This window comes from Phyllostomus hastatus, unplaced genomic scaffold (assembly GCF_019186645.2).
Source record: "Phyllostomus hastatus isolate PE091 unplaced genomic scaffold, TTU_PhHast_1.1 phas_contig_196, whole genome shotgun sequence".
Lineage (NCBI taxonomy): Eukaryota > Metazoa > Chordata > Mammalia > Chiroptera > Phyllostomidae > Phyllostomus > Phyllostomus hastatus.
The window spans coordinates 39,828,485-39,852,763 of record NW_025333709.1 but is presented as its reverse complement, the minus strand read 5'-3'; the positions used below and the strand labels follow the sequence as shown (position 1 = coordinate 39,852,763).

Below are 24,279 nucleotides of genomic sequence, written 5' to 3'. Positions count from 1 at the left end.
CATAGGTACTTTGCCTTTTGATCTTATCCAGCATTTAGAGCAGTGCCAAATTTAGAAAAAAGGCAAATAAATTTGCTTGATTTTGGTTGAAAGGATTGAGGAGTTATGGAGCATTCATTACAAAAATCTTAAAACAATTATCTAGCATTTTCCAATTATATCGGTATTAAAACAGTATTCATTCAGTTCCACCCTGTACCTGATGTTGTACGTACCAAATCAGATTTCAACCTTACACAACTATGGTATTTGTATTATTGTTTTTATTTTGCAGATAGAAAATAAATTCATATGTAAATAACTTAAACAGTGTCACACACAGCTAGAAAACAGCCTTCTGCCAAAAGATTCAGAGCCAATTCTGTTTGATTTCAGAGCTACCTGTGCCCTGGCACTCTTTCCATTTGGGAACAGTGCCTTCCATTAGGTTTCTGTTTTTGAAAAGTTGAGAAAACATGCTACATTTTATATAATGGATAACAGGGTGTTGAAAATCATTGCTTGTGTCAATGAGATGTTAGAGATGTCTACATCATTATATTACTATCAATGAGCCAAAGAGCCCTGACTGGTGTGTCTCAGTGGATTGAGTGCTCATCTGCAAACCAAAGGGTCACTGGTTAGTTTCCCAGTGGGGCACATGCCTGGGTTGCAGGCCAAGTCCCCAGTAGGGGGCGTGAGAGAGGCAACCACAGATTGCTGTTTCCCTCTCTTTCTCCCTCCCTTCCCCATCTTTCCAAAAATAAATAAATACAATCTTTTAAAAAAAAGCCAGAGATGTAGTTTAGCAATTCTTTAATCACTAGACATACATAGTAGAATTTAAGTAAATGGTTGGCGGATGGTGGAAGCCACAGTCAGGGAGGGAGGTTATAGATAAGTAAGCTGAAGAAGCTAGAATTGTCTGTGTGATAACTAATCAGAGCAGGTGATATCAGTACCTCATGTTTGACTTAATATACATATATTTTTATATATTTAGAGTTATATATAGGAATGTTTATAAATATACATAAGTTAATATAGGTGTATTTATTTTCTATCTGTGTCAGCTGAGAGATCCAAGAAGCAATGACACTCCAGGAGCAAGGAACATACCTGTCATCCAGGTGTTGGTTTCTAACAGCATTTTCCAATGAAATAAACTGGCGCTACTAGGAAAAATAACTGCCTTTTAAGGCTGAGCCAATAAATAAGCATGATGAACGTGGAGAAACTGGTGTTATAGTGCCAGGAAGTATGAAAGTGATCTCTGAAACAGACAAACTCACAATTATGGGGATACATTAAAGAGATATAAGAACCAATTGAAAGAGTATTCAGTGACCAAGGTTAATAGTTTGACCGACTAAATTACTAGATTAGAAATCAAATTGTAAAAATATCCATACTGATATAAATAAATTAATAAATAAATAAGTGAAGAAATAAGAGACAATAGACTCTTGTGTAGAAGACTTCCAAATAATTTATCCAGATACTCTAGCCTCAAGGAGGTAAAGCATGACTCTCTGTCCCGTCAGTGTGGCAACATATAGTGACTTCCTTCCAAAGCGCACAGCAGAGAAAACTGGAGAAAAGAATAACTTCACAGTGGAGAAAACAGATCAGTGCAATCATACATGATCCAAGTTAACATGGCAGTGATCAGTTATGTCGATAGTGCGTATCCTTGATATGATGTCATGAAAACACACTTCACCTCTGTAATTTTCCACCCCCAAAGCTAACCAAACTAAGTCTGATCATGAGAAAAACATCAAATCAATCCCAATGGAGAGATAGTCTACAAAATGCCTGACGAGTATGCCTCAAAACTGTCAAAGTCATCAAATCAAGCTGAGTTTGAGAAACTAATAATGCTAAGAGGAGCCTAAGGAGACTTCATGACTAAATGTAGTATGATGTGCAGCATTGGGTCCCAGGGCAGAAAAAGAATAATAAGTAAAAATGAAGGAATTCTAAATAAAGTATAGACTGAGGTTAATAATAATGTGTCCATATCGATTCATTGATGGTGAGAGATATGCCACACTATTGTAAGATGTTCCATTTGAGGACATCTAGGTATGGGGTGTATGGGAGCTATCTGTACCATCTTTGTAATCTTTCTGAAAATATAAAACTATGTTAAATTTTAAGTTTAAGAAAAACCAAAGAGACAAACTAATTAGTCTACAATGGGAACTGTTACTAGCCCAAAGGATGGTTATTTTGATTATTATACTGGCACTCAAAGGTCAGCTCCATTAGAAAAGCTATAATACAGATACAATTTAGAATGTTTCCACATATACAAAAGGTAAAGCTCAAAAGTTATGTAAATTATTTTGTTTTATTCACAATTTGATTCCTTTAGTATTTTTTATTCTTCTTACACTAGGAAAGGTAACAGTTTTACTTCGTAAGCCGAAATGTTCTATGTCATCATTCTCATTTTGTTCCAGGCTTACTTAATAAAAGTTTGAGTGGGTGAAGAATGAGCCAAATGTATCAGTGAGCAAAGTGAATATGATATATTAAACATGCTGTTGATATTGAGGAAGCTGGCTACAGTTATTTTAATGCACTTGATGTTGTAAAGCACCATGCAGCAGCGGAGGAGTGCTGCCACTCACAATTTGTGCATCATCATTAGGTCCCCAGGAGCTGTCAGTGTCCCCACTTTGAGCAGCTTTTACCCAAATGATGCAGAGGTGGTCTTGCCAGAGAGGACATTATCCCTAAACTACTCTGGGCTGAGAAGAGGTCTTCTCTCCCGATTCTGAACCAATTTTAAAGAGCACTCTATATTCAACCTCTGAGAAGACCAAGTTTGGCAATGATGTTATTAAATCAAGCAGTCTTTGATAGCTACATAATTTGTGTTTAACTCTGATGGATGTAAGTAAATAACAAAGTATTCCACTTCAGGCTGGTTAAGTGTGTGTTGATTCTTATTTGATAGCTTCACTCTAAAATGATTGATTATTTTATTAAATAATTGATTACATTTTAAAATAAAGCACAAACCCCCAACTAATAAAACCCTAATATATGAAACTAAAATGAGACAAACTCAGGTTTGAATGATATGTGATGATGCATTTATTTTCCATTATTAATTCATGCATTTCACAAATATTTATTAAATCTGTATATGAAAAATAATTTTCTGGTTCTGAAAATATAGCAGTGAATGAAACCAAATTATTTTTTGCCTTCCTAGAGCATGCAAGTGAAATGCAGCTTATGCATAGAAAGGTGGCAACACCATCAAGTATTAGGTGAAAACTAAGAGTTGTCTAAGGAATAGAGCAGTCAAAAAGAGAATGTTGTCAAGTAGTAAAGTGAGTGAAGAAAGTTCAAGTCTTTGCATATTTACTAACATGATGCAATAAATGTATAATAATAATGAGAAAGTCAGTGTAATTCATAATTCAAGACAATTTATAAAAGTAATAAATAATGATCAAAGCACACTAAAAAAATCCACTGTCTTCTCTAAGCTTCTATTACTGTTTCTACTTCAGTAAATTTGCTACTTTCCTATAAACAGTTTGATGAACTAGAGGGTTCCATGCCATCCTTTTTCTTCTTTCTTGTCTTCTGGACGCTTTGTCCATGGTGCAGAGTATGGCATGACTTGTCTTCACTAGGGAATCAACAGGAACTTTATGTTTTTGCCACAATGTGACTGGGGGAAATGCTGATCTATTACAACTTCCACGGGAGTAAACAAGCTGCAATTTCAAAACCACTTGTAACCCTGGCTGGTGTGGCTCGTGGACTGAGTGCCAGTCTGTGAACCAAAGGGTTGCCAGTTCGATTCCTAGTCAGGGCACTTGCTTGGGTTGTGGGCTGTGTCCCCAGTAAGGGCTATGCAAGTGGTAACTGCACACTGATGTTTCCCTAACTTTCTCCCCACCTTCCCCTCTCTAAAAATAAATAAATAAATAAATAAATAAATAAATAAATAAATAAAATATTTTTAAAAAGAAACTACTTGTAGACTATTTGGTCTTTGTATGCCCACTATGTGTTATAACATTTCAGAAAATTTTTGTGGAATTGGACATATTAAAGAAAACAAAGTAAGACTGAAAATATGCATCATTTGAACCTGAATTTTACAGAGGTCTGTGATTAAAGGAATAAAAATACACATTAAAATACCAAAGTCATCATCACCCTATCATAGGTATAGAAAATATGAGTTAACTAATTTTGCTCTCTTGCAGATTATATGTGGTTTTGTTTTAATTTTATTAAAAGACATTCTTCACCCTTCAGTTTCATAGTTAAGTTTGTTGACAGTAATTTAAAAATAAGTTTTTTGTGTATCCCTTTCATTTTTTAAACATCAATCACTCATTCCATACATGCTTATTGGATGCTTCTCTGTCCCAAGCACAGCTCTAATTCTAGGAAATCAGCAGTGAATAAAATAAGCATATTCCTGCCTTCACAGAAATTACACTTGCCTTGAGAGGACTGAAAAAAGCAAATTATAATTAAGATATGTATATTAGATGTGTGTGTGCAAGAGCTAAGGAGAAAAATAAGACACTGAAGGAGCAGAGGGCATGGTGAGCTGAGAAGGTATAAGGTGAGTTAGTTACTTAAGTTGTAAAGTAGACATGTAAAGTCTCAGTGAGAAACCCAGAGGAAAGGGAGAGAGCTCTGGAGAAGCACCTCCGAGTGAGGAATGACAAGTGCACTGGTCCTTAGGAGTGCCTGAAGTGCCTGAGGACAGAAAGCCTGGGCAGAGCTGCTGAAGAACAGTAGCAGGGGGTGAGGTGAGAAAAGATGCATGTGTTGATCGTTATTTGAAATTCTGGGTTTGTGTTTTAGTCTCAGTTAATTATACACACACACATACACCTATACATATTTTATATAAATATAAGTATTGAATACATGCATATAATTTAATTTTATCAGATATCTGATACCATTTATAATGTTCTGATATAGATGGGCCTATGACTCTTGTTATATACTGCTCCTTATGGCTGACATCTTTAACATCATATATATATATACACACACACACACACACACATTATATACATACATATTATAGCTTATATATATTGTATCACATGCACACATCATTCTTAGTCCATGACAGTATTTCCTATGTCTTTTATAAAAGCTAAAGGCTGCAAAAACAAAGGTAATCTATATCAGAAAAATACTAGCTGACACTTTTTTTAACATATTTAGTTTTAGACAGAGAGGGAGAAAGGGAGTAAAAGAGGGAGAGAAATATCAATGTGTGGTTGCCTCTCATGTGCCCTCTACTGGGGACTTGGCCCACAACCCAGGCATGTGCCCTGACTGGGAATCAAACCAGCAGCCCTTTGGTCCACAGGCTGGCACTCAATTCATTGAGCCACACCAGCCAGGGCATTAGTCAATAGTCCTTTATGATGTTACAGCCAGTGTCCATATAGGTCTCAGCAAACTGATAAAAATGGATGTTGAATCAGATATCCATGTGTTTGGAAATTTTAAATATCCAGACATATGTGAAATAGCATATTTTTTTCTATTTTCATCATAAATGTAGTCATTTAATAGATATTGGCAAATAACAACAGACATCATATTTGTTACTTCTCATGAATTATTTGTGGGAAATGAAAACAATGGAAAACATTTCTTTGTTACATTTTCAAGATATATCAAATATTTTATAATGTATTTTGAAGTAAAGTACACACTATATTTAATATGTGAATTTAATAATAATGAAAGGAAACACATGATATCAAAATAATAATTGGTAAAAGAACCTTAAAGATGTAAAAGTGTAGCAATATAGATAATTATGTATCTATTAGCATAATGGCATGTATTACAGAATCCATAGATTTTAAAAACAGAAGATAGAACAGGTCATCCAAAACATTATTCTTGAAGAAAATGTAAAATAATTCATTTATGTTTATGAACTTCATAGAAGAAAATGTAAAATAATTCATTTATGTTTATGAACTTCATAGAAAAATGCAGACTTAAGATTCTATGTAACTACAGTTTTATTATAGAAAATTCTGATGATACTTAGTTGATTTATATTTGTAAAACACATTACAACTTGTAAATCTTTTATTGTATAGAGAAAGTAAAATTGTTTCCAGGCTAACAGAAAATTTAATTATTTTGGATTTTTATTACAGTACATTCTAAGAATGCCAATATATGTTATACACAGTTGTAATTTGGGGGCTCTGTTAATCATACAACTCTTTATTTATACTATTTTGCAGCCCCCTCTCCAATCACCAATGTGAAAAAAGGGAAGATTGCAAAGAACAGCATCTCTTTGTCTTGGCAAGAGCCAGATCGCCCCAATGGAATCATCCTGGAGTACGAAATCAAATATTTTGAAAAGGTGGGACTAACACGATAAAGTATGCCCTTTATCATATTTTTTCTGCATTTTAGCAACTGCAATTATCTAATTTGTAGGAAAACATGTTGCAATTTTATGTGTAAATCAATGACAATCGATTCTGCAGTCATGATTATGGAGGCTAAGAGTGTACAGGAAGCACTCTATTTCTGTTCTTCAGCTGCCAAATAGTTTATGCTGCCTGGATACTGCCATGTAGTCTACGTCACCTTAACTAGGTTTCACAGCATTAAGAGATGAAGTCATAGGGCCTTTCAAAGTGTCACAAACACTCAAGTTGTTGACCTTCATTAGTAACTGAGGTGCAGGACACAAAGAAGCAGGCGTAGCATCCAGGGAACCTGCATAATACCTATACTAAGAAGGACATATAAGCAGATAAGATGTGTATGTCACAAATAATTTTTAAAAACCCACTACAAAGTCTAACACTGTAGCATAAAATTTATTTTTAAATTTAGGGCTCCAAAATTGGAAACATGTGCCTCATGTTCCCTCTCTTTTTCTGATGTCTTCGTCTTCCCTGAGTTGCCTCTTAGGCCTACCCTTTCATGTTTTGTTATAATAGTATTTAAGTTCTGAAGGGAGTAATCATCCCTCTTTTTCTTTTCTGGACCCACAACCAAGCAAGCTATTAATGAAGGAAAAGTACAAATGGAAACTAAAAATGAGTATCTAATTTCTAAACCTGGACACAAGTATTTTGCTGAGATATGTAGCCACCATGCTACAACTTCCAGCCCCATTTTACTGCGGTGTTTGCAGTCTGAATCTTAATGGCATACTCCACTTAGAGCAACCTGAGTTCTAATAGAGGCGACTGAGAGAGGTGAGTGTCCAAAATAGCCTCTAATTGGACACTGCTTGGAGTGTATGTCCTATGGAAGTAGGAGTGGGAATGATTGTAGATACAATGCAGAGAATAAGATCTGAAAAGGGAAGCCACCCTTACTAAACTGTCTCTTTCAGACTCACAGGTATCACCCTTTCCCTCTTAAGGAAGAGTGAAGAGAGTAAGAGGAAATCCAAAAACATAGTTTATAATACTTAGGAAATAGTCCAGGCTAGTACATTGGAAAAGAGAGGGGACATGCATGATTCTCATTATACTAATGCAAAAATATCATTAAAAATGATTATTTCAGCCCTGGCTGGTGTGGCTCAGTGGATCGAGTGCTGGCCTGTGAACCAAAGGGTCACCAGCTCAATTCCCAGTCAGGGCACATGCCTGGGTTATGGGTCAGGTACCCAGTAGGGGGTGCTCTAGAGGAAACCACACATTGATTTTTCTCTTCCTCTCTTTTTCCTTCCCTTCCCCTCTCTCTAAAAATAAATAAATAAAATATTTTTAAAATGCTGATTTCTTATTAGTGAAAATTACTTAAAAACACAACATTCTACATGCACACACACACGAGCGTAAGTGTATTGAAATATTTAAATAATTCATCACATTATAGAATATTTTCTTTCTTCCTCTTTCTTCCTCTTTCTTTTCTTTCTTTCTTTCTTTCTTTCTTTTTTCTTTGTTTCTTTCTTTCTCTTTCTCTTTTTCTTTCTTCCTTTTTCTTTCTTTGACAATTCCCTGTGTAAAGGTACAACAGAGTACAAAACAGTAGGGTGTGAAGGGAGGGGAGAGCAGGGCTACTTAAATATTCTTTCTAGGTCTTGTATATCTGTTCAATGTTCATATGTTGCCTTTATAAATAGATGCATAAGCCAAACATGATCTTTTGAAATTATTGTTTTAGGTATGACAATGATAGCATTGCACATCACTATTGGATCATTAGGGAACATAATGAAGATATTTATAAGATATTTCACAAAAACACTCTATCAAATACATTAGTTACCAATACTTCTCTAAGATAATACATCTGAGAAAAAACAATGTTGTGATATGGTTTATAGAGTTTATTATAAAAAACACATAACTTAAATCAAGTAAAATATTGTTATATAAATATTCCTTACCAGTTCCCGTTTACCCAAACTGAAGTGCAAATACTACAGGTGCACAATTTAAATACATGTTATATTCAAATATAATTTGTTAAATTAAAGATTATAGTCCTTATTCAAGTTTTATAAACTTTACTACTGTATTAGTAAACTTTACTAATGCAAAGCCAGATAACTATATCTATATATATGTACATACATATGAACATAGACTGAATTTTTGTAAATATTGTCTCCAAATTTATATTATAATTAAATTTGATTAAAATATTGAATGCATAATGACATCTAAAAATACCTATACAACAATAACTACACATTTGTGATTTTTGCACCTGAAAACATCATATTTATTATCATACTGTTCTGTATGTCAGAAGAACAACATGCCTCTTATTGGTTTAAAGTCAAAGTGTCAGCCAGTCTGCATTCCTTTCTGAAGACTAGGGAGAATCCTGTTTTCTTGCCTTTTCCAACTCTAGTTTTCCTTTTTCTCTTTAAGGAAATTATCCTATTTTCCTTCTTATGAGAAAACTTTGTTTTACTATTATTCCCCAGCATATGCATGAGTCATATATATGTGTATATATATATATGGAAAGATTTATCTTTTCACAATATTTTAAGATACTATTAAAGAGTTACTCAACAAGTGATGGAACAGAGTTCGTTTCTATTAATATACCTTCTAATAAATGTTGTTCATGTTGTGGAATTTTATTTATAGTTCAATTTATTTTACAATCATAATTGATTTCAATAAGAGTTGACTTTAATCTTTTATATATAATGATGTATTAATTTATTTTATTGTCTGTATAACTCAAAGTAAGAATAATAATTTGGGGTAAAAAAGAGTTCTACACATATCCCCAATAAATAATAAGTTGCCTACTTACATGAAATACAGTCAGAGAAACCATTTATATAACATTATTTGGGGGAAGTTATTAACTTTTTAGGTCAATATTTTTCATTTTATACTGAAGCTATTAAATCCCAGACCTTTTGCCAAGCTAAATTATTGAGCATTCCAATAAAATGCATGTGAAGTTTTGTTTTGTTTTTAACACTTTCAAAAGAAAAAAGGAGGATAATGAGTTTTAATTCCACATATTAAGAAAGGGTCCTGACAGGTTTCCAGAGTTCAGTTTGAACCTTCAGAATGACACCGCCACTTTATTGGATGGCTCTGGGCCAGACACAGGTGGCAGAGCTTTCCAGGGCTCAGGCATTTGCCAGCTGGCATTTCTGCCTGCAATTGCCCTGCTCTAATAGAGGTCATTGGGCTTCTCTGCTCCTGCATGGTGATGGGCCCATTGCCATCTCTTAATTAAAGACAGAGGCTAAGGGAAGCTGCCCCTCTGCAGGGTGTTAGCCAGCTGGCTTCTGCTGAGGCCCTCCCCTCCCTGCATGTGAAGAGTGTTTGCTAAGGAGCTGGGGAAATGTAGCTCATTTGCTCAGTGAGGGGGAGCAAAAAGGCAGCAAAAGCCACTTCACCAACCAAGGACTTGGCAGCCTGTTGTTATGTAGCTGTGGATTTTAAAGAGGTGTATATAGGGTCTGTGATATGTAGGAAATTAGAATAAAACAGTGATTGAAAAGAATGGAGGAGAGGCAAATTTTGGAAGATATTTAGATAATTCAAAACATGCATTTATGGGTTTTGATCCCTTAGATATATGCTTAGCTAAGTCCCTTCAATAAAATAGTGTCCAACTCACCCTGAAAGACAGTGTGCAATTAGACCTGTGATAAGGAACCACTGGGATATGTACAGTGTTAACAGATAAATCTGAATGTTGCATAATTTTGTGCAACTTATCTTATTTTGTGCAACTGTATTATTTCAAGGAGCAGCTTTCCAGATTCCTTGCAATTCTTTTTTCCTTCTCTTCTTTTGACAACAGTATTGATTTGTAATTTTTTACAAAATGTGCTACTTGTGACTTCATTAGTTAGAATTTTCAACCATGTAAGCTTTTTTTTTCTTTTCTATGGAAGAAAATTTCATCATGCTGAAGGGTCAAATCAAATTTATTATAGAGATTTTTTGGCTGCTATGTATATTATCTCCATCTCTTTCTATGTGCTCACATGCTCTTGATAAATAATTTCATCCCACTTTAAGTGTCAAAATTCAAAAATGGAACCACATAGAAATGGAGCCTAAGTTGCCTTGCCAGAGGAAAGGCCTTGCACACTGTAGGCCTGGAACCTTTGAAATGTTAAAACAGGGCAAATAATAACCTTTGGGTTGGGCTTAAAGCAATATCGTGCCCAAAGAACACTTTGTAAAGATAACAAGAAAGCATATGACTGTCCGTCTGAAGACTACCAATCTGAAAATTAAAAAAAAAATTAGATTTGACATCATTACGTTAGCTTTTTTGCATCAATAGAAATGCCTTCCTTCTGTTGATGGGATTGTTCTTCCTTTTTCATAAATATTCCCCCACAGTTGTGTCCTAATCAGAACAGTACTTGAGCCTCTGCCTGAATCAGTGCTTTACTGAATAGCTGTTCTTTGACTTCAAATAAATGTTTGTTGCTTCTCACTTTGAAGGGCTTTTTGTATTTAACATATCAAAGAAAAAACAAGTTGAGTTGTGTACTCCCATTTACACACATACTTGAATTATGTGGCTGAAATTCTAACACTGATATTCCTGTACTCTTTCATGAATAGAGCATCTTCTCTACATTATAAGTGTTAATATTTTATGTAAAAATCATAACTGTCAAATGTATCAGAATCTTAACTTTAGTCTTATCTGGATTTCCCTAACTTAAATTCCCCTTAAATTCCCTTAAAGATATTTTATCATTTCTTAACGAAAATTACTGCCTTAATCACAGCCCAACTACAAAGTATAATACTATTGAGAAAGTCTTGCTTATTCACTCACAATCTTGAGCATACTTAGAACATCAGTGACCTCAATAGTTTATAGAAGCTATTTACCTCTTTTAAAGCAACCCATCAAGATAATGCCTGCTTTTCTACTGCTGTTTCCTTAGTATATAAAAGGGGCATGAGAGTAGGTGCCAGAAGATCCATAAATGAAGAAAATTACATTACTAGGTAAAGTTTTACAGGATTTAATCATCTACTTTATTTTTTATTTATAAAAATTATGTATTCATATTACATGTTTATTTTTATATTTAAGTATATTTTATTGATCAGGCTATTAGAGTTGTCCCAATGTTCCCCTGTTGTCCCCTCTGCACAGTATCTACCTTACCTCCAGCATTTCTCCCCTTAGTTCATGTCCACGGATTGTACATGTAAGGTCCTTGGCTTTTCCATTCCCCATACTACTCTTAACTTCCCCCTGTCTATTTTGTACCTACCAATTATGCTTCTTATTCCCTGTACCTTTCTCCATATGCCCCCTTCCTCCTACCTGCTGATAACCCTCCATGTGATCTTATTTCTGTGATCCTGTTCCTGTTCTAGTTGTTTGCTTAGTTTTTGTTTTCTTTTTGTTAGTTTTCTAAATTCAGTCATTTATAGTTGTGAGTTTGTTTTCATTTTACTATTCATAGTTTTGATCTTTTTTGTAAATAAGTCCCATTAAGATTTCATGTAACACCGGCTTGGTGGTGATGAACTCTAGCTTTACCTTGTCTTGGAAGCACTTTATCTGTCCCTCCATCCTCAATGATAGCTTTGCTGGGTAGAATAATGTTGGTTGTAGGTCCTTGCTTTTCATCCCTTTGAATACTTCTTACCAGTGCCTTCTTGCCTACAAAGTATCCTTAGAGAAATCAGCTGACAATTTTGTGGGAACTCCTTTGTAGGTAACTCTGTGCTTTTCTCTTGTTACTTTTAAGATTCTCTCTTTATTTTTAACCTTTGGCATTTTAATTATTATGCATCTTGCTGTGGTCCTCTTTGGGTCTAACTTGTTGGGAACTCTCTGTGCTTCTTGGACTTATATGTCTATTTCCTTCTCCAAATTAGGGAAGTTTTCTTTCATTTTTTCAAATAAGTACATTTTTCTATTTCATGCTCTTTCTCTTCTCCTTCTGACATCCCTATGATTCGGATGTTTGCACAATTGGACATGTCCACGAGCCTTCTTAATTCTCTCCTTTTTTAATTCTTGTTTCTTCATTTTGTACAGGTTGATTGTTTATTTCTTCCTTATGTTCCAAACTGTTGGTTTGAACCCTGGCTGTACAGGTTGATTGTTTATTTCTTCCTTATGTTCCAAACTGTTGGTTTGAACCCTGGTTTCCTTCCTTCACTGTTGGTTTCCTGTGGATTTTAATTTGATTCATTTAGTGTAGCCTTCATTTCTTCTCTTATCAGTTTGCCATACTCAAGGGGTTCTCTGAGCATCCTTATCACCAGCATTTTGAACTCTGCATCTGTTAGGTAGGCTCTCTCTGTTTCACTTAGCTCCTTTTCTCAAATGTTGCTCTGTTCTTTCATTTGGGCCATATTTCTTTTTCTCCTCAATTTGGCACCCTTCCTGTGTTTGTATCTGTGTATTAGGTAGAGCTGCTCTGACTCCCTTTCTTGACACACCTGTTAGGTTGTAAGGGGCAGAGCCTTAGGTATTTGCCAGGGTAGGGCAACCCTCTTCACCACTTTATGGAGCTGTATGTGGGGGAGGGGTCAAAGAGGGAACAATGCTTTTTGGTCGCTCTTGCCACATTTCCACTCCCTGCTTTCACTTCTGGTATGTCACTGGCACCCTTCTAGCTGCTACCCTGGTGATGAATTCTGTAGGAGACCATTCTGCGTGGTGTGGGCCCAGCTCCTACTCAGAGATGCATGGGACCCATGCCCATGGATAGATTCTCCCATGGGGAATCAGGCCTGCAATGTGCCTAGGCTGCTTTGAAGCTTGCTTTTGCTAAAAAACTCCCTCACCCTGAACTGAGGACATTTACTGCAAAGTAACTTCCTAAAATCCATGCTAAACCTTCCAAGGATGAGTGTAACCACTTCAACCACTTTTGCCTTTTCATTTGCAAATATCCCTTTTCTGTGATGTGATTGGTAGAAATCTCCTTTGTTTTCTGTAAAAGGTAACCACTTAAATTGAACCTGTGTATAGTAATTGAAGACCATCATGTAATGTCCAGAGAAACCCAATAAAGGCCAGTCATGGCAAGGGCCAAGGCTTTTGCTCCCCTTGAGAAAAAAGCCATGCTGTCCCTTTTCCTCCACCAGACTCAGTAGTCTGTGTGAATGTCTCATTTCACCCATAATGACATGGACACTGTGGGCCAGTGTCTGCATCAGAATTCTAGAATGGGTGTGTTTGCATATGTTCTAGGACTGTGCAGGTCCTTAAACAGACTCTCCTGTGAGACTAGAAGTTTCTTTTGCCACCTTAATCCCCACTGGTTTTTATAGCCAGAAGTTATGAGGCTTTATTTTCCGCGCCCTGGAACCCTGCCCTGCACAGTCTAGCCTGGGTCTGGGGTCACTCCTTCCCCAGATGCCCCCCCTGTTTTTATCTGCTACGTGTGAATGTGGGGCTGCCCATTCCATCCACCCCATCAGTGCTTCACTGCTGCCACACTGCATCCTCTCTGCTTCCCATGTCTGCCCCTCCTACCCATTTGGGTGAATATTCTTCTTTACATCCTTGGTTGTTGGACTTCCATAACAGTTTGATTTTTTTGGAAGTTCTGGTTGTTTTCTCTTTTGAAGTTAGTTATGATCTTTCTATGGCTGTGCAAGGAGGTGAAACATGTCTACATACGCTTCCATCTTGGCCGAAAATAATTATCTATTTTCAATCCTTTGGAAAATTCTTAAAAAATCCTAAACACTTTAGGTATTATATAAATCTTTGTGCTAACAAATATAAAGATAAATTGTTTGCATGAAATTAATCAGAAAACCTATTTGGATTAGAAATTAGACCAGTGTTAGAAATTACACTGATTAAGAGAGAAGTTAGGATATACCTAAACCACAGATAATTTTTTGTTTGATAATATTCAATGAGGAATGATAAAACAGCTATAAAAGAATGTTTATGAGTATTTTAGATTGTATTGGTGGTAGTATGCATAGATAGAAGCCAACTAGATGTGTTAATTATTAAAAATTAAAATAATAATTATGACAAAACACATAGTTTAGTAAGTGTTTCACATGCATTACCTATTTTATTTTTACAACATTTCTGAGAATATCCAGGCACCAATTACCTACCCTAATTTTACTGAGTAAAAGCTGGAGATAAAATGGACTTGCAGGTGGTTTCAGTGTTCTCACTAAAGTAATGTGTATGGCATGCTACTATTGATTTTAAACGTCAAGGGAGAAGGAGTGCAATTTGCTCTTGTTTTGCATTTGAGTAGCACTATGAAGATTAAATAATAACCATATTGCCTATAGATTGCTTGAGAAATAAATGTTATATTCTTATTTTTAGTATTTTTTCTCTTAGGAGAAAAAAGACTTTACATATTATTTCCATTAAATTTTTTTAAAGATTTTATTTATTTATCTTTAAAGGGGAAGGGGAGGAGTGAGGGAGAGAAACTTCAATATATGGTTGTCTCTCATGTGCCACCTGCTGAGAAATGACTTGCAACCCAGGCAATGTGCCCTGACTGGGAATAGAACTGCGATCCTTTGGTTTGTGGGCCCGTGCAAATCCACTGAGCTATACCAGCCAGGGCAAATCTGTAAACAAACAAACAAACAAACAGTGTATGGTTCTATTTGTAAACATTCCCTGAAATGTTTTGAAAATGATGGTTTACAGTACATCAATCAAGTTATTGTAATTAAAGGACAATTCTAAAAAGATAAAAAGATCTGTAACCAATATTTTAATTTGTCCTTTAATTTCTATCAAATTAGATAGAATGATGTAATACATATGGAAACTCCTTAGGAAGAGACAAGTTTAGTCAAGAATTCATAGAGAAAAATATGAGAGGAGAAGGTTCAAAACAGGGACTGTATGTTTTAAATTTTTATGTCTAAGATTTTAGATTCAGCATAGTAACTTCAGAGACATGAGGAGTTACAGGTGTTAGTCTAGACTTTCCACAGCAATCATAATAAGAGCAGTTCCTCTTTTGTATGTTTCCAAACTACGTTTGCAATGAGTTCGTTTGTCCTCTATCTCCATTCACTACTCACTTAACACAAATTATGAAAGTTGAAAAAGGTTTAAAATTAGTAAAAAATGTTTTTTAAATGAAAAAAGTTTTTGCTCATATACATTTTTAAAAATACTCATTTAGACTTAGGGAACTGAACTGAAAGTTTTCCAATGAAGTACTCATTCCTGCTGCCAAGCCCTTCATATAATTTTGGATCAAATTCACTAAAGACATAAAGCGTGAGTCTTACCTGGTAGGGTATGAGGCACTGTCACCTTTTTCTATGAACAGACATCATGTTCAATATGCTCCAATAGAACATTTATGAAATAAACAAGCACAAAAGTAACAGTACTAAAATAGAGTATATAAAATAATTTATCTCCTTCAAATTGTATTTTAAGTTTGCAAATTTATTTTTGGCAAAGGTGAGTGTAATAGAGGACAGATGACAGATGATAGATGACAGGTGAGTATAACAGATGAAGAATCTGTCACCTACAATGTATGAGTTCTGGACAACATTATAACTAGCACACCTAGACTGTGTTCATGCTTTTTTTCTAAAACATTATATTTGTACTAAGAGCAAATGTATTAGTTTCTGATTTGTTTTCTTATATGTGATTCTAAGTTTTGCTGTCATTAGTAATTCATATGTTGACTTTTTTATTGCATGTACATGATTCACCCAAGGACCAAGAGACCAGCTACACGATTATCAAATCTAAAGAGACAACTATAACTGCAGAGGGCTTGAAACCAGCTTCGGTGTACATCTTCCAAATTCGAGCACGCACAGCAGCAGGCTATGGTGTCTTCAGTCGAAGATTTGAGTTTGAAACCATCCCAGTGTGTAAGTCATTTTAATTACTGTCAACTCATATCCCTGTAATGGTTCCCAGAAAAGAGCCAGTGGATCAATACTCTCCCCAGGCATTCTGTCAGTCTTCGCTCCTTCTCTCTCTCCCAGGCATGACCCTTTCAGGTAGGAAGGCTGTGTCATGCTATTTTGGTTGGTTAGCACGTTAACACTTTGGTCCCTACTCCTCGTTGAATTAATTCTACTGGGGGATGAAACATCAGGAGATCCTCAAGAAATGTTTAAACCTTGCTTTTAAAGACTTCCTTTCCTCTGCTCCCATACTTTATTGAATTATGGCCACTTACCTTCTACTTGGTTTATTGAACAATGCTATGAGGCTTAGTCTTTCTATGACAACTCCACAGGGAGCTTTCATTAGTATTGAATTTGGCAAGAAAATAGTGCTCTCAGAAACTAATCTGATTGTTTCTAAAAAAGCAAAACCCCTGACAGTATCTCTGAATGGAGGATATGGAAACATTTCTAGAAAACCATTTTTGTGCTTTTTTCCCCATAAAATAGCACAAAACTTTTTCCTGTTTAATGTCAAACAAAACATCTAAAATACTTGTATTTAAAAGCAGGATTAGAGGAAGATAATAACTTCCTTGTTTATATACAATATAAAAATTAAGTTGTATAAAAATTAGTGATTTTGAAATAAAATAAAATGTGTACTCACTCCTCTTGAAAACCAACAAAATGAGACATTACTTATCAGATTTACTTTATAATGATTAGAAAAATCATTAAATTAAAAATGTAATAAACCTATGAAATACAGATATTTAGAAAAATCAAGTATACTTTTTTAGAGCATGTTTGACTAAATTATCTAGAAATAACTTTTTTATTATTTAAAAAGTAGCTCCTTAGGTGTTATTTAATTTTATAAATACTAGGGTACCATGTAAAAATTATGTTATATTTCTATGCAAAAAGCATGTGTCTGAGATTTAATTGAAACTACTGATATTTAAACACAATACTATTCAGAAAAGTTCTTCAATAAAGAATAAATTAGTTTCAAAGTTTTTATATTGGCAATGGATTGATGATTTAATCTCACACCTTGCACCCTAAACTAGATTTATGACAAAAGGCTTGTTATATAAACTGGCCACTCTCATAGGCCTTGTTTCCATTTTGGTATCATTAGTAGTGCTTATTGCTTGTGTGGTTTCCCAACCACACTGGGAGAAACTGGGCATTTTCTTCCATAGGCAGTAAGTATCTATTAATTTCTTGATCAGAGAAACAAGGTTAAAGCTACATTTTTGAACATTGTATGTGTGTACTTTGGAGGCTAAGAAAACACTTAAAACACTGTGGATCATATTCTAGTAGCCTGATTTTACAAACTTTAAAAACTTCATCTTTAGAAGACCTGTGTATATTTTCTGGCAGATTTTAATCAAATTGGTGAATGTGGTATTAGAAAAAAAAACATAAAAACATGAACAAGCCATAACAGAAACACAAAATATTTGGCAGTTAATAGGTAAGTAGATGCTAGGAAATTTTAGTGATAGTTTAAAAAAGAGATTGAATTTTTCTGGTTTGCTGGTTTGATTTATTGTATGTTTATTAAGGATGGATTTTAAGGCTCTTGAGGATAGATGTAATACAAGGGCTAATTTTATACAAGTTCATTTTTATGTGAAAATTAAATCTAAATAAAGAAAAAAAACAGTCTTTTCAAAATACAGTGGTGTTTTGAAGAGATATGAGAGTCAGAGACATACATTTGGGACTCCCCAACTCTCCACCTTACAGTTAACTGGTGTCATGGAGCAATTTATGAGAGGGAGGTTGAAAAGGATGTAGGAAAAAAGAAAGACAGAAAATGAGAGAAGGAGAGAAATGTAGATGATCAGGAGCCAGCATTTTTCAGGAACAGCTCACTTATAAGGTGTGGAAAGAGAATGCAGAGCCAACAGGCCTGAAAAAGCAGTGTTTCAGAATGGGAAGAAGAAAATATGGCTTATCTGATGTTATGGAACTCAAGAGGAGGAGAGTTTCAAAAATGAACTATATGGTAAACAAGGTCACTGTGACCTTGTGAATGAAAGTAAATGGAGAAGTACTCATTGCATTTAGCAAATATATCATGCATAGAGTTCAAAGGCATAAGAGAAGTTTCAGAGACCTTAATAAAGTTGGTTCTTAGATGAAGAGGATAAGTCTAGATCAGTCAGTCAATATACTGAAAAATAGGAAAAAATAAGGATGTTAAATAGAAGATAATAATATGTAGAAACAATCTTTACAATTTATTTAAGCTTGCAATAGTTGAAGTACTATACTAAGTGCTTTATATGTGTAATCTCTAATCTTAACAGAACTATAATCATTCGAGGAAATTGTCCATATTTAGAAATTAATGAAATGAGAATTCACATGGCTAAATCATTCATTACCTTGGCCCATATGTCTAGTAAATATTGAACCTGTTTTCAAATTCAAGTTGAACTGATGTCACTAAATTTTGGTATAGACATTTGTTTCCTTGAAGAGGACATGCATGTTTTGGCCTGAAAGTAGAAGAAAAGTAACCAAAAAGGAAATGAGAATGAGAGGAAATAAGCATTTCTTTTTGAAGGAGATCTTTGAAGGAACAACATCTTGGAGAGACAGGAAGGGCTCTAACAGTGGAATTAGGTAAAGCAAAAGGTTATGTAATTGTATTTAACAATGGAGTGTGGACTTGACCACTCTCTTTTATCTATAAGGTTTGACATCACTAAAACGTAAGAAGTGGGAATGGATGTGTGCATTGAGAATATGAGAAAGACTCATTACAGGGATGATTTGTTAGAATAGATAAGACCCAAAAGCATTGGAGTAGCAATTGGAGCCCAATCCAAATAACTTATATGGGCCACATTTGCATGATTTTCTCTAGAAACAAAGAGAAAAATGCTCTTTCTAAGAAGAAAGATAAAACTGAGAAAAATCAATGGTATAAGTGTTACAGAACAAACAAGGGGGGCCTGGGACGATATACTATTATTAAAAAAGCCCCCAGGTCCGTTATGTCCACCGCCCAAGGAAAGACGTCTCTCAATGCCAGAGATTCATGAAAAGGAAAGGAAATGTTTATTTAATGCTATACAAATTTAAAGTAGTGACCTAATGTCTTTATCAAAAAAATCCTAAAGTCCCTTAAAAGACCCACAAACAGACACAGTCCTTCCTTCCTTCCCCCTTTGCCCAGTCCAGAGTACTGTATCTCAGGAAAGGAAATAGAAGTCCATGGCTCAGGCAGTCCTCTGGTTCTTCCCAGTTAGTACTCCATCTCGACTGGGAGACCTCCCTGGGTTCCCGGCACCCTCCGCTGAGTCACCAGGATCTCTGCTAAAACCAGGTGGTGGTTCCCCCTTCTAAAGCTTTGGGGGTCCCCACTCTGGCAAAGGCACATTGTCCTCTCTCCCAGGGCCATGGGAGTCTCCACTCTGTCAAGGCCACGCAGTTCTCTCTCTCTCAGGGCTGCGGGAAGGGAGAGTCCCCACTCTGTCCAGGCCGCATGGTTCTCCTTTAATGGCTGCTGTGTCTGGGTTTAAGTCCCCACGCCAATCCTCTTCTACAGCTCCATTTCTGACTCCTCCTACACTTGGGCACACTTGTCCTCAATCTGCTGTCTTCTCTAGCTTTTCTGGTCGCCATCGTGGGTCTGGGCAGGTGTCACCCCATGTCATGGAGCCAATCTTCTCCCAGATCCCACACAGGCGCTGTAACTCAGGGGACCTGCCCCCCAGTCCCATCTTGGGGGGAGATCCCTTTCCATCCCCCTGGCCTTGAGCCTGGCCATAGCTATTTAGCATATTTAAGCAACCAGCCAAAGGCTATAGGTATGTTAAATGACCACACCATGGATTAGCTGCAAAGCTGCCCTGCATGTTCTTGCTCTGTGTGCCCCTTCCCAACTTACACCTGTAGGGTAAGGGGTGAAGACATCTTAAAATCTCCTGGACACCTTAAGTTCTGGACCCCATTTCAAATGCCTGTTTGGGATCCTCCCTCTTGGCTGCACCCTGTAACATAAGTAATCTGTGTTCAGAGATTACTAAAGCAAATTTTAGGAAAAATCTATTAGTGATAGTGGGTTTTCTTTGCTCCACCCCATTTACACTGCTCACTAGTCTTAAAACACCTAACACAGACCTCAACATAAAGGAATAGGAGAAAACAGGGTGAAGAACCATTAAATTGCAACTCTCATAATCCAAGAAGGGGCTAAGTAAGATCATAGATTTAGATTTTAAATAATAGTTTTTTTTTTCTTGCATGTATGCCTGGTGCAGATGATATTGTGCTCTGAAGACTGTCCTGCATGTACTGCAAGTGTAGATCGGTGTGAGAAGATGGTCAGAGTGTCCGTCAGTTTTGGTTAGAAAGAATCAAGAGGCAGGTGACAAGAATAGAAAGAGAAGTGCTTTGGAAGTCCAACACTTATGGCCCCAGTCCAACACTGGGGCCAAGATTTGGGCCAAGATCTAAGAGCTTGTAAAAACAAAACATGGAAAATAGTGTTGGTATTAGTTTTGATGACATAATTGTTCTTGGAGGTGAACTGATGCCACTCTGAATTTATCAAAATGATTTCCATTAAACTGTAAGCATTCCAGGGTATCCTGGTGAGGGTTTCTTGAGAACATCAGTAAAGTTTATTTTATTCCCTGAGTTTCTAATTTTAATTGGATTTAGTTATTAGCACAAAGGAATATTTTCCTGATTATTTAGGTATAACTATTTAATCCTGTCCATATTCCTTTTATTATTATAATTGTATTTTTAAAATATAAAGCATTTCATCTAAATCCATGTATTTGAAAGAAAGAATAATGTGAACAAATCTAATTTTTCTGCAGACTTAAGGTTCTAAATGTATGCCTTGATATTTTTCAAATAGCGGTCCTACTTATAAAATATACTTTCTGACCATACTCTGTTTTAAATCATGGTGTCTAAAATTATATTCAAAATAGTGATATTACATTTCCTGAGGCCAGAATCACATCATTCTGGACTTTAATCTCTGTCTATTAGAAAAAAAAAGGCCAATTTAAGGTCATAAGACAAGTTTTTCTAGAGAAGAACCACATACAAATTCTAAACATGTAGAATCTCATAGACTTAGCACTTCCTATTCAGTTTAAAGTGTTTAAAATCAAGGATTAAGATCCATTTTGTCATACAAACCTAAAATCCCTAGATGACTGCTGTGCAAACAATTACACATATTTTCATGATGACAAGGAAATAATCAGCAACCTAGTTATTTTTTTTAAATTTCCATTTGGATAGTAAATATTTTCTCCTAAAATTGTCTTCAGTCACACACTTTTGAGAAGAGATATTAGAGTGAAATCTCAATGTGTGTGACTTGCCTAAACCATGCATTGATCACTGACTATTTGCAGCTCGTATTTGAATGCATATGATTACATTAACCACAAGCTCCATTTTCTGTGTATTCTATCAGCAGTTGCAGCCTCCAGCGATCAAAGCCAGATTCCTATAATTGCTGTGTCTGTGACAGTTGGAGTCATTTTGTTGGCAGTGGTTATCGGCTTCCTCCTCAGTGGAAGGTAAGAGCAGAAGCTGTGATTCTCACCTTTTGCAACTGATCTCTTCCCTACTTTAAACTGACCATTCATCTGTTAATTAAGCACATCCCAAAACAAGTCAGGGAACCAATACACATATCTGTGGGGAGCCTTAATGTATGAGGTAGTTCTTAAACCTTGCCTTGACCCTGTTAGTACTAACTGTTAAGCACACAATTTTCCTTTGCCGGGTATGCTTCCTTTACAAGAATAGTACTAACTTGTTACTGCTTATTATGTCTTAAATGGAATCATAACTTTGTCTTGCATAGTTTTTCTTTTTGTTTGACATTTGTTTCCTTTCAAAAGTATTAATGGCTGCCTGCTTTAGTTTTAGCCTTTGGGAAAGGCTGTGCCTATGCCTGGTAGATTCAGAGAAATGAGACTGGTAACTCCAGTTAGCCAGCATTTTATTCTAACGGAGTGGTGGATACAAAGCAGGCACTTTGGTAAACAAGCGGTTTGAGACATAACCAGCCCTTTTTAATGACTACTATTATTTTCAGCTTCTGGATGCTGTGAACCTGAATACATTAATTATAGTATTATATGCAGGTTTAAAGTAAATTTTATTGAATGTTTTATCAATACATAATTAATGTGTGTATAACATATCTACATTTTTCATTTTGAAGGAAAATGAAATAGGTAGAGCCCCAATAAGAACTTTTGTAGAAGATATTTTATGACATAGAGTTGAGCATAATCAACTTTGCTAAAATAAATAAACAGACAAACATGAATATCATTGCACTCTATTCCTACAGCAACAAGTATTCACATTTTTTAATTTAGGCAATCCTTAGAAGGGATATTCAATAATGACAGCTGTCTATTTAAAAATGCTTTTGTGTTAGACTATTATAGAAAACTTGATGAATGTCTTCATGGAAATGTTTAAACCTGCACAAATATGTGAAATGTACTGTGAGACCTCCAAAAAAAAAATGAGGAAATCAATACTCATATTGATTGTGTAACTGTTCTATTCATATACTTTTGACTCTTCAGCACCTATTTAGTCATAAATATACAAAATTTGGCACTTTTCACTATACTGCATATTATATTCTGAAAAGATTTATGACTATATCCATAAATTACAGTAGTAACAATTTACTTTCATAAAACATTGTTACTTCTTTGAGCATTCTTTCTGTTTGCATTTGAAAATTCCCTTTCTTCTAATTCTTGTCAGTTAAGAGTGTTCGGGGTTTTCTTAAGAATATATGTATAAATCTATTGCTTCTTTTATGTTAAAATAGCAGCAATGCATTTTTAGAAATGTCATGGGAAGCTGTATTCTATTGTGGACAATTAGGTTCTTCCAGTCAGAAAGCTGGGTACCTAAATGACCAACTGATCTCTCTAAAATCATCTGGAGAGAATTCTCTACCTTTGTCCCAGTTTTCTGGAAGACAAGCTGATTCCACTAATCTTGTAATAAAAACTTTGCTCAGATTTTGATCAAATAAAATAATTAGGTTGAGTGAATGGTAACTACTAAGAAAACTATGATGCCATAATATGTCTTTTCTACCCAAAGGGGTAGATAACTATGATACATTTGCAGAGCTGGTTTGTAATGCAATTTCTTTACTCTGACTAAGATATGAGTCATTTCTTTCTTTCCAATAAATCCAGAAACATTACTTATTTTTAGGGAATTGGGATCATAAGAAAGATATTTTATTTCTTAGGCCCACACTTTGGAGAAATGAATAACCATGGAGGGATGAACCAAGATTTTGAATCTAATAAATTTTTGTGTTTGTAGGTTTATTAAAAGACAAATCGGTGTTTGAAGTATTTTATTGTAGATGTAGCACACTATCTTTATTTAACCTAGACTTTGTTAATGTGAATATATTGATGGCACACATGTATGAATTCTTCTTATCTCTATGTGAATAAGCCCCTCTTCTCAGAACATGTTCTTCCCAAATATATACATAAAATTGACATAAAAACAATTAATTTTGTTACATCCATAGCATGAGGCAAAGTTTTTGGGAGAAAGTTCAATCTACCTATTATTTGGTAATCAAAGGAAAATATAGCTTAGTACACAGGCATACACACAAATTCTGTAAGTGCCCAAATTTCCTATACAAGAATTACTAAAATTTAGTGTAATTACTGAGTTATACTTGAATCACATATACACTCAAGGCACAAATTTAAATTTTCAGCATAACTAAATTTGAGATGTGATAAGATAAATTTTGAGATGCATTGTCTTACAGAATTACATTACTTTTTAAAAATGACAACAACTTATGAATTTGTGCATTGTTCATTCATATTAATATTTTTTAAATTTCAGCCTATGATGCAAAAACTAG

The 24,279-nt window shown here is 35.2% G+C and overlaps 1 protein-coding gene across 11 annotated transcripts in view; it reads left to right on the top strand.

The window, feature by feature from the left end:
* Window positions 1-24,279, top strand: part of EPHA5 (EPH receptor A5) — a 313,122-nt gene that overhangs the window by 207,249 nt on the left and 81,594 nt on the right. For 7 of the 11 annotated variants that reach the window (XM_045834334.1, XM_045834333.1, XM_045834337.1 and 4 more), the window contains 3 exons: window positions 6,258-6,382; window positions 16,157-16,316; window positions 21,811-21,916. In XM_045834334.1, coding sequence (XP_045690290.1) covers window positions 6,258-6,382; window positions 16,157-16,316; window positions 21,811-21,916 — 391 coding nt within the window. The remainder of the gene's footprint in view (window positions 1-6,257; window positions 6,383-16,156; window positions 16,317-21,810; window positions 21,917-24,279) is intronic. The other 4 variants (XM_045834335.1, XM_045834338.1, XM_045834340.1 and 1 more) reach the window with 1 other exon arrangement.